This window comes from Hetaerina americana, unplaced genomic scaffold (assembly GCF_022747635.1).
Source record: "Hetaerina americana unplaced genomic scaffold, ioHetAmer1.1.p SCAF_3, whole genome shotgun sequence".
In the NCBI taxonomy this organism is placed as follows: Eukaryota; Metazoa; Arthropoda; class Insecta; order Odonata; family Calopterygidae; genus Hetaerina; species Hetaerina americana.
The window spans coordinates 22,424,373-22,438,607 of NW_027286874.1; the positions used below are offsets into that span (position 1 = coordinate 22,424,373).

Sequence of the window (14,235 nt, forward strand, 5' to 3'; positions counted from 1 at the left end):
CGAGTTGAAAAGAGCGACGTGATAATTTAATAGTAATGCAAAATTATTCAGTTTCATCAGTTCTTAAAATTTCTTAGACTTTATATTAGTATGCCAACCGGTGTAACGCTACTCAGGGAGTTTTTACCTATGAAACACTGAAGGATAGCTGACTCTTGAATGGTGGATGTCTTACAGTTTAATTAATTACACACATAACAGCGTGCATATTGCAATAAAACACATGGTAATGTAGTGAAGCAGTAAGCTCAAACCTGTGGAGAATCAGTGATATTTTGCTAGTGTTTTATAAAACTGATGCATTTTTCATTCATTTGATTAGGTATACTTATTTGAAAAGTTGTAAATTTAGTTATTTTTGTCAGAAAACTATAGCATTGCCTACGGTTAAATGCAAGATATTCACTCAGAGACATGTGTTTCGCCACTCATTCATTTTTCTTTAGAGAGCATTAATCATTTTTTACTATAAAAATAAAAAATTGCTTTGCACTTTGTTGTGACTTACGCTAAACGCTAAAAAACGTACATGATATATTTGAGTGTTTATGAAAGAAAATAATGCACGAATCAATTCTTTCTGAAGGTAAAGTGCGTCAATTTTAAGGGGAGATGACGCAAAAAGTGTATCACAAATTTAAAATATGTAACAGTCAAATATGAAAGCCGGAAGGACACGAGATATGTTTATGCATACGAAAGGAGACGGCGAGAGAACGGGAGGGGAGGCGAACGTCGGATGAATAATTTCAGGGCAGACCTGAAGGGAAATAGGGATATTCGGGCCAGAGAAGACAAGTGGGAGGCGTGGATTGATGGGATTAATTGAGTAACGCAAGTAAAATGGACGCCACTACATATTTAAAGCAAAGAGATGAAAGTTTCAATCCAAGAGATGAGAAAAGAATGCTAACATATAAGATAAATCATGTCTGAAGGATTTCAAATGAGTCTTTCTATTCGATAAAACTAGGGAAAAAACTTGCGTGTAACAAATTGTAAGATAACTGCTTGAGTAAAATGATTATGCATCTGAATAAGTCTTCAGAAGTAAAGGAACGGGAGCATGCATATCGAAGAGGAAAGCATTTTGGCAAATGAAAGAATTACAGGAAAAAATTTCTGTTTTATTGAAACCGTAAACCATGCTGAAGAAAAATGCGAGAAGAATGAGGAAATGCAGGAAAGCGATAGGAACTCAATGGGATTGGGGTTAGGCCAACGATGGATAGTGGAAAGCGTAAATATTAAGGACTTTTACGACCAAGGGAATGGGAAAATTACGCAAAAGAGCTGCCGGTGGAGGAGAGGAATGGGGCTCAGTGGTTAGGCAGGGAATAGGGAATTAAGGGCGGGGAGGAGGACAGAAGAGTGTAAAGCGATGGAAGCAGTGAAAATAAGTGGGAATATAGGAGTGACCTATAGATGGCAGTGAACGAGGCAGACAGGCACATCCCTTATCCGATCCCTCTTTGGCGGGAGAGAGGGATACTCCATTTGCCGTCATTCCCACCCCATTCTTCTTGCCCCCTCCCTCCTATTCCACCCTTTGAGTACCGCGTTGAATGTGAAATAAACGTTTAATGCGTGAGATAGCGCGGGAAAGTCTAAAGGGGAATGAGAAAGAGGGGAGATGCTCCATGGGTGAAGTCATGGCAGGAAAATTGGGAAGATGTGGTACGTATTAAAAAAAAGAATAACTACAGTTCAGCAACAAAACAGCTGGAATGGAAGGAGGTTAAAGGCGTTTTTAAAACACGAGAATACTCGACGGAAGGTTACACTTCGGGGTTAAATAAGGCTTAGAGAGTGAAATGGGGATTGAGTGTCAGATGTCTTGAAAGTTGGTTTCGAGCTCATAAGGAAAATGACTGTGGGAGCACAATTATTTTATGATCACTGACCACGCGATTCAAGAACATGTTTCGAAATCAGCAACTGACTTACGAGTATATCGTGCAAAAATGTGGAACATTAAGAAACAATGCTGAAGGACGGGAGATTGTAGGAATTTATTAAACCGTAGTTATTTTGATACTGATGAAATATTATTGAGTCTGAAGTTTCGTTTAACATCCAAATAAAATATTTGCATTACAAAAGAAAAAATTCAATTCATTCATTGCAAAATAAAAAGCTCACATTTTTCACACGTGGAATATTTTACAACGTAAATATTATATTTGCATTATTATGTTTATATCTTTGGAGAAAACTCAAATAAGAGCGGGGATGATAATAATAGACAACATGAAAAACGACGCTGGTGAAAACGAATGAAGTATATAAAGCTTAGCTTGTTTATATTAGTAGATTCATTGTGAAACATGTTCAGAGTAGGTGCATCAGGGGGGTGAGAATCAGAGAGAGAAATGTTTCACAAACGTTAGCCGTATTCTTTGACAAATGTATGAAGTAGGTCACATTTTTGCCTTTTCATCTATAATTATATTTGGTCTCTCTAATCGGGCGGGTTTCGAAGAAGTACATTCAGGCAAAATAGCTTAAAGTTAAATAGAGCTAAGATAAATTTAAACATTAATAAAAACATTTTCAAATGCCTTGACATCCTAATGTGATGGTTATTTCATAATATTTTCTTTTCTTTTAGTTTTTAAACCGTATTTTCTAAATACGGATTATTTTTAACTTTCTGCCTTGGGAATTTTTCTCTCGGGGAAGACTTCTGTTTTAAAACTCAGGTCGGTACGTTTTTGAGCGTTCCAATGAATGAACTTCCATGTTATAGTGATTGTGAACATAGTTATTGAGAATATTCCACAAATGATCATTGTTTCCTCATTTTAAGAAGCATTGGACTTTAAAAGGTAGCTGAAATTTTGATGATATCACTTTTTTATTCATTGAAGAAGTATCATTCTCCAGCCTTTTCAAAATTTAAATCTAAGAGACCAAAAAAGATAGGTAAAGGATTTAAAATGCATATCAAAATTGAAAATGGTTGAATGAATATTTGCTTGAAAGGACGTAGGTATTTCGGTAAGCGGTATACTATCTGATGAAACACATACGTAGAGGATTGGGGTTAAGGTGGTTTTTTTAGCGTAAAGGAAAAATGGGGATGCGTACTTTCAATATGAAATGGTTTAGGTGAATGGATCGCAGGAGGGGGGCTTTAAGGTGGTCGGATTGAATAGGGGGTTGGAAGAAACTGTAAAACGGGCCCGCGTCCCTTATATATATTTCGTGTCGAGCGTGGGGGCGCCAGGGAGGGTGGAGTGGGTTGTGGGAGTTTGCATAGGGAATGCCGGCGAGATGATCGGGTCTGAAAAATGGAAAGGGCTTTTGCTCCCATGTCTCTCCTGACCTTTCATGTGCATACTGGATTCTAAAAGGGTTTATGTTATTTGTATGTCTAGAAATCATTCAAATTTCATAAAAGGTATTTCTTTGCCCACGTACGCATGAAGGCGGAAGAAAATAAACATTTATTCCTGAAAGCCATAGGTATTTTGAAATTCCTTGACATTATGAATGGCCAAACGGGTTACAAGGCCTTAAGGGACGTCCCTTGGATGTTGTAAATATTTCCACTATGTGTTAGCCAGAAATTGATGGATAAAGCTTTATTTTATATCAATAATAATGAAATTTATATTTAGTTTTTTTCAGAAGAAATGAGTAGTGAAAGCGGGGAATGATGGTAAATCAGTGTGGTCAGTAACAATAAGACAGGATCCAGCTTTTAATTAGTTTAATAATAAAAATATGCCCAGTATAATAGAAAACTGGAGCAATCATGAAACTTCTGAGGAAATTTAACTGCATGAATCTGAAAGTTGTTGTTGTCGTTGAAAATTTAGTTTATTGTGCATTTTAGGAACTGACATAATTTTGGGTAATTTTTTCGTTACTAATTTTTGTCGAAGTTCCTTATTTAAGATTTGCTAGTTCTAATTGAATATGACATTTCAAGAGTATACTTGTACTAACAAAATGTATTGCGTATGGAGTGTTAATGGAGAATTAATTAAAATACATTTAAATAGATGTAGTACACGCGACCTATGAGATCTGTATTGAATTTTGATTTTACTTCAAACTCAGCAGCTTTATCAATAGAAGTAAATCTTCATTTCATTTTGCGATTGCCTACTTTCTTTGTAAGTTAAAAAAGGAAATATAATAAATGTTCCACTCACGTCAAAATCATTTACCTAGAAGTTTTTTACATTGCTTGTTAAAAAATTACTGTTAATTGCAACGTGGGTTTTTTCAGCGGATAAATTTTATGTCTGATAGCATTCGCCTATGGTACTCCTAATGAGGGCATCTTTATCTCCTTCTGGCCTCATAAAAAAACCACGTGCTTTTGATGGCCCTTCGTCGTCTTTTTTAATTATGGCTCGGCATTTTTTATGCTCCCCAATCGCAGAGGATGAGGAATTCGCATCACGCAATACATCACTGACCGAGCTCATGATGAACCTCCGTAAAAGCCATTTAGGGCCCGTGAAGCTCCAATACGCAGTTAAAGGAAGGAAAAAATGAAAACGCTCCGAAAGGTCCTGAAACATGATTTTGCCGTTTGTTATACGTAGCCATTTTAACCACCACATTTTAAAAATCATTGTAATACCTTTTTTGTTACCGAAAAAATAAATATATATATACACAATCGAGTAATCTCATTCAATTGAACCCACGGCATATTAAAGAAAGGGGATTGATTGCTATATGCATGAAGTGTTACTTTTCATATCATTAGCTGCTTTTAAAACGTATCTGTTTTGAGGCTTAATAGATTTGCCATTACTTGAGAATCATCATTTAAACAAGGAATTTTGTGAAAATCAAGATAGGTAAACATCAAGAGATTACTGAATCGAGTGGTATTGTTTCATTTTGTATCAAATTGCTCCTATATTATATTGCTATTTCATCGTAGTTGTTATATTCACTTTCAAAGTCACCTTATCACCTGTATGCTGAAAATCTTAGAGAAATATTTATCCTTCCATAAGGAGATATTAACAGGGTTACCTTTCCCAAGGAGTGGCTTTAGAAAAATAATAATTCTTTACAAATTGAAAGAACTTACCTGAGTCAAAGGTTACTTCGCTTATCATAATCCATTTTGCCGCGAAATGAAGAGTCAGCTTCACAAACCGTCCAACGCGATGGTGGAGTTTTATTGATATATTTCTCGAATTTTCAAAAATTCGATCTTCGATATATGTGTAGGTAATGGGTTCTCCTGGGAAGTGACGTCCTCCGATACTGAAGGCCACAGTGGCTTCTGAGAACACCTAGAAATAAGAGTTACATATTATACATTTAGGACCTAAATTCTTGGAAGCCTTATACCCAACAATATATTTACGAGTACGAATAGTTAGCTTAAAAATTTAGTAAACGAAACAGATTTCGACATTTCATTCTGAAAATAAGTTATAAGCTCCGCCCGAGGTCTTTAGGTATCTTTTCCTATATTGCTCTAGTATTACATGCGTTTGTATGTAATAATTCATGCATCTTGTCAAATATGTAACCATATATCGTCTAGATATATAACTAGTGGTATGGGAAAATTTTTTCGCAGAGTAAAGTTCCCGAGTATACCCGTTCTTTTTGACGCAACATGTAAACTAGTGGTGTATATGTGTAGGGGAAAGAGTTAGTTGCAAAAGCGTTAGCTGCGGAAAATAAGGAATACCCGGAAACTCTAAAATAAGAATCCCCACCTCCAATTATACTTCTCGACTCATAATCAACCTTGAAAAAAAACTGCATATAACCATAATATACTTTCCCGGTTCACAAGAAATCCATATCATTGTTTAAAAGTATCCCAACCCAACAGACTCGAGTCTACGGAGTCCACGTGAAACCTCTTCACAAAATGTCCCACGAAGTCTCTCAAAGGACCATCAGGCCTATGTGACTTCTTTGAACCCACAAGATCCATCATGCAACCACCAAGTCCAATCCCACAACGCTCCTCTCTATCTAACCGCCTAGGGTGTTAGGTTCTCCCGTTTTTCTAGCTCATAAGACTCATTTCCAAAACCTAGCATTATTTTTCAATCTACTAGCACGTCAACGTTTTGTACACCGATTAACGTGTACCTTTCGTCCCTTCTCTTGCATCGGTGAATGTGTTGCCACCCTTCCCATCCGAATGAATAATCAAAGTTACTCCAAGAAATATGCCGCCGAAATCCAAGTACCATATCGCCAAAAACACCATTTCCTCAATCAACCTATTGGTAATTGCTGTTGTAATTCAGCTGTGGAAGTCGTGCTTAAGTGATACTGCATGTAACATTCAGCTTAGAACTCGTGAGATATACTCAATTTAAACCATAAACATAAATATCAACCCGAAGGTCGGTTTGGTAGGTGATGGTTGAGTTCACCCAGTAGTAAGCCCGACGGCGTGTGAAATTCACGCACCACAGGGTACGGGGGGCCAGTGCATTTTCTAGTTATTGTTTCCCAGGAAGATCTGGTACCCGAAAAATCTAATGGCTTGGATGGAGCTGCAGGTGCCCAGAGTGCCTTGCCCGGGAATCGCACCCGGGCCTCTCCGGTCAGCAGCCCAACGTTCAACCCCCTGGACTACCGCGACCCACATACTCAATATGGTTTTCATAAATTTTAAAATGTAATTTAATGAGGTTTTCTCTTCGAAATGTCTTCATCGCATAGTCCTTCTTCTTCTTCAGAGCCCGTCAGGGCTCAATCTCACCTCTTCACCCCTCTCAATCCGCAAATCCCTGGTTGTGAGAACAGTCTAATGACCAAGGAAACAGAAAGTCTGCAAATCCTTGATAATAATCACTACATTTGAACAAATATGTATAGTTTTTTTGCGACCCGTTTGTCTGCGGTTCCTCAAGTTTATACATGATTTTTACACAAAGACTGTGATCTCATGATACTTCGTATAATATTTTATGCAATTACATGAATATTTTGGAAATATGATCTTACGCCATATAAAAATCCTGGTCTCGTGTCATTTCTTCACACCATTGTATAAAATATATGAAATTAAATTCGTGACCATTCCGAATACCATAATTAATGAAAATCCTTAATACTATATTATCCAGACTGCAGTTTCGCCGGCCTCGATGGCAGTGAGGTAATGCGCTCCCCAGGCCTACTGCGCCAGAGGTCACGAGTTCTATTTCCGCCGGCGTAGCCTTGAGTTTGCGCGTTTGGGACTGTAAAATATCGCCACTGTAGTCGTTCCCTTGGTTGGAATTTTAATAAATAAATATCTTAGGGAGATTTTCTTCTCGAAACTGGGAAGCCATGGTGATACACTGACATCAATGTCATTAATACGCTGTGGGCTGCCATTGCTGTACCTTGATGCCATTCACGAAGTTTAAACGAACTTATTGTAACAGAGATGCACTCTTTAACGTCAGCCATAATGAAAACCTTGGGTCGGTGTCCCTTCTTTGGCCAACACGAAATGCTAACAGCTTTCCCCGCAACCTTCATGATTAGTGCTATGTTCTGGCTAATTTTCTTCCCTAGGTCTTCTCCACTACGCTATCGACAAATAATTTGTATTAAAATACATGTGGTTGGGTATTTTGAAGGTGTTTAATAATTTTAAAATATTTTATTATCATCGGACCAAGAAAATGGAATCATTTTCTTTGGATAAAATCAAGGGATATAAACGTGACTTAAACATAGTCTCATTTCAAGTAACGAATGCACAATGGACTGGACTCTTAAGCCCTCATCGCAGGTGCGTGATGCGGGGCGTATCACGTACAGGGGTTATTGGTGTCACGACAAATAGCCGTGTGTATTTTCGGAATATGGCTGGCTGTGACCGACATGAATGGGAGTTCGGTTTATTTCCCCCTCATGCACGCCTAACATCTCTCCTCTTTATCCATTCTTTTCGCCCTAATGGTTGGAACAAACAGAAAAACTCTTAAGAATCATCTTTCGCGTTGTTGTGAGAAACAGGTTTGCTCCTTGGTCCTGTTAGCTTGGCGCATCCTGGCAACTTTACAGCAGCCACTGTGATTCATTCGAGGTATTTCTAGGGGAGCGACAAGGTAAGGAGAAAAAAAACTGAAGAAAATTCCTGAGTGGAAGGATGGCAATAATAAGCAGACGTCAAATTAGCGGACGGAGGAGCGGGAGAAGGGGGAACAGTTAGGACGAGTTCGGTAAAATAAACGGGGGATGACCTGTCACTCGCTCCCCAAATGCGCCAAGCTTTTGCAGCATATTCCTGCCGTAAAATGAGTCCCAGGGTTTGGTTTTGTTTTGTTTCGCTTAATTTTCCTTGTTTGCGTGAGTCCTTGACAACTTAATTACTATCTTGAGCGATGACCACGAAAGCATATGTACGTATCTTTCTTTTTGTGAAGCGTCGCAGGGAGGAATGAGACAATATTAGAATCGTTCATTGGGGATTACCTTTTTCAAAATGCAAAATATATTAATTATTATCCAATTTCCAAACGTGTAAAAATGTACACTCGGCATAAAATGTAATCAGGGGAATCCGATCTTTACTAATTTGAGACTTTTAAGTTACAGAAATAATCTCAAGGAAGAAGATCCTAAGGCCAATAAAAATAATTACGAAGAACTCCTATACCGATATTTCGGTCACCAGGTGACCATCAGCGGGGAGAAAATCAAATAGGGCACTTGAACTTGGAGGAAGAATGTGCACCAGGCACTGTCCAAAGTCAAGTGTTAGCGTATACCGGTATAGGAGTTCTTCGTAATTATTTTTATTGGCCTTAGGATCTTCTTCCTTGAGATTATTTCTTTAACAGCCAATAGCTCCACATCCTCCATTTTAAGTTACAGATTAGCTATACGTAATTATCCATGGGATTAATATTCAGTCTACATTATTATATTTCATGTTTTTTAAAAGCTAGTCAATTTTAGCTGGACAGCAGTCAATTCTGGCTTTGTAAGAGAACATTTCAATACAAGAGGCATTTACATCCAATCTTCACCATGTATAATAGTAATATAAATTTAGAGAGAAAAAATTAAATACTCATTCCGGTCCGGCTAAGCCAGTTAGTTTTGGCTTGAAAAAAGGCGCCACTTAAATAAGAAAGATGGATATAAAATGTTACAGTTATGCAACTTCAAATTATTTGTGTGATATTTTGTTCAAAGCCGTAGCACGCTCTTTGTAATAACGTCTTTCATTTTACTTTGTACAGCGTTTACTGACTGTAATGTCCTTAAATTCATCAAATATTAGGTTTAGGCGTTTCGTTAAATATTAGTTTTACAAATACCTCCAAATTTCTTTTACCTTGATTTGTATGATATTTTTGTTGCATACTTTATAGTGTCCCTAAAAGGTAATTCCACTTTTTGGGCCGTAGATATATTAAAATATATTCAAAGTACAAGTAATTGGAATGTTTCCACGGAATTAGCGCGTCTATCAAAATAGGATTGGAGGAGTAAATTAAATTATTTTTCACTTATTTAGGCAAAAGTGACTATTTACAACGTTATGCACCTCAAGGCAACAATTTCAGAGTGTTAAAATCATAAGCCCTGACCGGACAAATTATTTTTACACTTTGAAATTGTTGCAATGAAATGCGCATTAGCGGATGACTCCGTTAAAAGTTAATGTCGCGGCTTCTCCCTCAGTTTATTTGAAAAAAGATATGCACCTCATTTAAGATTTACATAGTCTAACAGCAAAACGCTTATCTCAGTCAATAAGTCCAAGCCGAATTTAATTTCAAAAACCTTTCACACGCAGCTACGGTCTCGATAATAATGCACGTGTGTTAGGATACACAGAGTTATTACCTAATATTATCAGAAATATTTCCGATTGGAGTGAGGTTTTTACGTGGTTAGGAAACCAAACATTTCCTTATGTGCCTCCATATCAACAAAATACTCGCACATACTTCATAGGTGACTCGTACCAGCGAAACTTGGTTAAGAAATGAATTCCTCACCAAAGACTACGCCCAGGTCAAATTCGTACACGGTAAATGATTCTTGGTGGTATTGAAGGAGACATATTTATTTAATGTATAAATTTATTTTCGTTTATTGGGTAGATTAGCTATATCTACACACATGTATACAATTATAAAAAATATATATATATAAATATTATATTATAATTGTATACATGTACATATATATATATATATACATATATATATATATCTATATTTAAACATTCCTACACCCCCAAGCCTGCCTCAACCACAGACTCCCAGCCTCTCTTAATCTGTACTACCTACTTCCCAGGCATTCAGTCTCTCAAATTCATCCTCAAAGACCTATTCCCCATCCTCAAAAATCACAACACTTCCTCCAACCTTCTTCCCAAATGCCCCTCTGTCACCTTCAAACGTCCCGCCAACCTAGCAGATATCCTCAAATCCACCAGGCCGCTCTCAAAATCCCCTCACAACCCCAGAGCCATACCCACTCCATGTCATCGAGCAAGATGCAAAACCTGCCCTATTTTCACCACTCCACCCCACTCCATCCCACCATTTAACTCTCTCCCGCCCTTCCCCTATTCCTCTTGCACTTCCAAGAATGTAGTTTATCTTCTTACCTGTAAACTCTGCCCGTCATTTTACATAGGCCAATGTTCCACACCACTTAACATTAGGATTAATAACCACCGCGCCTCGTGCAATCCCTCCTCCCCGTCCGCGGGTCTCCCCATCTCTAAACATGCTTCCCATCATAATACCCCTTTCAACCTGTGCTACAATGTTTCCGTCCTGGCCTCCCTTCCCACATCCGATAACCCTATACAATTAAAAACACTTGAAATGGCATTCATTTACATCTGTATGGCCTATCAGCATCCGGGCCTCAATGTCGTTCACTGATGGAAGTGGCCTAAAATTGTTACTTTGTGGAAGCCCACCCTCACCCCTCCTTCGCCTCCCGTTCTCCCCTTCTCCTGGCCCCCTTCCCTTTTTCTCGCACCCCTCACCCAACAACTCCAGCAGTCATTACTTCTATATCTTCAGAGGAAGACGGATTGTTTCCGTCGAAATATCAAGAAATAACGTGTGAGTGTTCTTCTTTTTTTGTGTTTCTATATTGTGTGTTACTGTGTATTGTACTATATATATATATATATATATATATATATATATATATATATATATATATATATATATATATATATACATACATACATACATACATACATACATACATATATATATATGTATGTATGTATGTATGTATGTATACATATATATATATATATATATGTGTATGTATACATATATATATATATATATATGTGTATGTATACATATATATATATATATATATATAGATTTTACGGAAACACTCACACGAGCAGTATAATATTGGGACAACAAAATAAAACACCAATAAAATAGTAACATTTAAAAGGACACTCACACGGTAAATTGTTTACCGTGTTAGTGTCCTTTTAAATGTTACTATTTTATTTGTGTCGTATTGTCCTGTCCCAGTATTATATAAAAATAATTATTTGTATAATTATAATTCATCTATCATAAGCCGTAAAGGAATATTAAATATGGTTCTCCATGTTATACATGTATGGCTAAGAACGAAATGTACCCTGCTAATCGATGTTAGTACTATAAATATAAAAAGGCGGGTTGCGCTATACTTTTAACATGATGTAGTTGATTCTATTACTAAACACCTGATGCATTTATGTTCATTTATTAAATGTGATAACGCTCTGTTTTTCCATTTTCAGTTTTACAACCGATCTTTATAACTCATATTTAGTCTCAAAAATGAGGTTATTCGTTTAAAATGGTACTTCCTCTCGTCTAAAACTGTTATTTGCGGGTGGAGTGCCCTCTGAGGTCGGCGAATTCAATAAATCAATGAGTGAAAGTGAAAAAAACAATCCGCAGGAGTAATCAATCAAATTTGATTTGTAACCGCCCCCCAGTTTTAGGCTTAATTGGCCAATGCTTCAAGTGCGGAGGTACAATATTTTAACCTAATTTTATAGTTTTTGTCTCAATGAAATTAACTATAAATTAACAACAGGACGTGATTAGAATACTTTATTAGCACACAGACAAGTTTTTTTAATCAATCGTCTCCCTAAGTTACGAGCAATGAACGAAAACTCAGGCTGGTGACGTTTTTTTCACAAGCAAATAGAATCTACACTGATATAATGGCAAAGGTGTTCTCCAGGAATGTACGGCGGAATTAAAATTGCGAGTATCATTGCAAATTTCAGTTCTTGGAGTTTAAAAAAATAACCGGTGAAATCAAATTTAATTTAACTTGTCTATATATGGGTTTCATTGGTTGGTTTATGGGCAGTGTTAATCATTCCGAATTGACTTCTTCGTTATAAATTAATTTCCCCTCTTGGAACTATAATTATTTTGAATCCATTTATAAGATTAATTGAGTTAACAAAATTTATAGTAAGCATGCTTTTTAAAGCCACGAGGATTGGTTGTTTTCCCATAATATATAATTCAAAGACAGCTCATTACTTTGTTGAGACGAATTGGAACAAATTAAACATTCGAGTAATTCGTGCATAGGTTGGGACTTATTTTATTAGAGATGTTTTCTATTTTACAGTACGCCCTAAAACTCCGTTCTCCCTCATTATTATGATTACTTTTTGCTATGTAATGTATTTTACGATAATTGACAAAGTATACCCTCATATAAGTGGATAACATTTAGGATGGTCGTTTTAAGAATGATACAAGTAGTAAAAAATTATTAAGAAACTCACACCCGCCCGAGATAATTCCGCACAATGAGAGCATATCCCGTCTGGTGATCTCACGTTTTGAGCCCGCACCATATTGAGGGATGGAAAAACCGTTGCGAAAGACCCCAAAAGAGTAAAGATGAGAATAATTAAACCCCGCCAAACCCCTTTCCTACTCCTTGTTCCCCCTTCTCCTCCGGCATGACGCGGGATCGGAAGAGTCCCTCATCGTCACCCCACTCCCTCCCCACCTCAAACTCCATTTAATCATCCATTCACCCAGCGTGTTGAGTACATAAACGTCACCGTGCCCGACGGATCCAGGTTCGACCTTCTCATCCCCTTTCTCCACATTGACCCTAAAACCCTCTCTCTGAACCCTCCGCGCGCTCTCACCCCCCTTGTACCTCTCTTGTCTCCCTCCCTCTTCCCGGCTATCCCCACCCTCCTTTTATCCCATCAGTGCATTGTGTTCACCGTAATGGGAGAGTTCAGCGCTGTGAAGAGAGTGGGATTCTCCCGACCAAATGGCCGCCGGTAATCACTCTCCCCTACCCACTGGCAAAACCTCCGCTCCCTTACTCCCCTTCGCCCCGCTCTAATCCTCGACACCCCTTTGCCATCCACCTCATCTCCCTCTCCCACCTCCCCTCAGCCCCCAAACTGGGCACGAATCCGGATGCCGGAGCGTCGACACAAAATCGCGGCCGGTCCGTTCACCCGTGCTTCGTCCGGCCCCCACGGCGCCTCGCATTAACGCCTCCCATTAACTCTCCATTCAATACTTCAATGGGGTATTTTTTGTGTCCGTAGGGTGGGGACAGCAAGGGTTCCACTCTTCTCTCTCTCTCTATCCCAGGTTTCAGTCTGAGTGTCCGGGACGGTCGGTCCTGGGAAATGTGGATTAAGGATGAGTGAGGGGAGTCAGGGAGTTGTGGGGAGGGGAGTGCCCGCCGGGGAACGACTATCCTTGACCCGACGCTAGTATCCCATCCCCCCAACTCCTTTCCGTCTTGTAAATCCTTGCAACGGACTCTTCCCAGGCTCCTACTGCTGGCTTATAGTTCCCTCCCATTGCATCTTCGTGAATGCATGTGTGTGTTGTGCGTATATATATATATGTATATATATATATATATATATATATATATATATATATATATATATATATATATATATATATACACACATTCAAACACGAAATCCCGCCAAACGGCGAACAAATACTCATTTATATAGAAACAATATAAGGAAAAATGGATAGGAACACACACAAAGGACGAACACAGGAGAGGTGGGTAAGTGTATGTATATTTTTTTTAAGGTAATCCACCGGTTAAGGTAGGTTTTTCGATGGACACAACTACCAAACAAATATTTTATTACTCCTAACAAAACACAAAATCCATCATCCTACTCTATATCAGGTCCCTCTTCATCTCTGAGTACTTTCTTCCCCCCTTCATCCCGTCCAACATCCCTATCCTGTTCCTTCCCTT

General features: G+C 38.1%; 1 protein-coding gene across 1 annotated transcript in view; it reads right to left on the minus strand.

Annotated features, from left to right (window-relative positions):
* LOC139690729 (discoidin domain-containing receptor 2-like) overlaps positions 1–14,235 on the minus strand; it is a 335,984-nt gene that overhangs the window by 54,533 nt on the left and 267,216 nt on the right. The window contains exon 8 of the mRNA XM_071588251.1: positions 5,063–5,270. Coding sequence (XP_071444352.1) covers positions 5,063–5,270 — 208 coding nt within the window. The remainder of the gene's footprint in view (positions 1–5,062; positions 5,271–14,235) is intronic.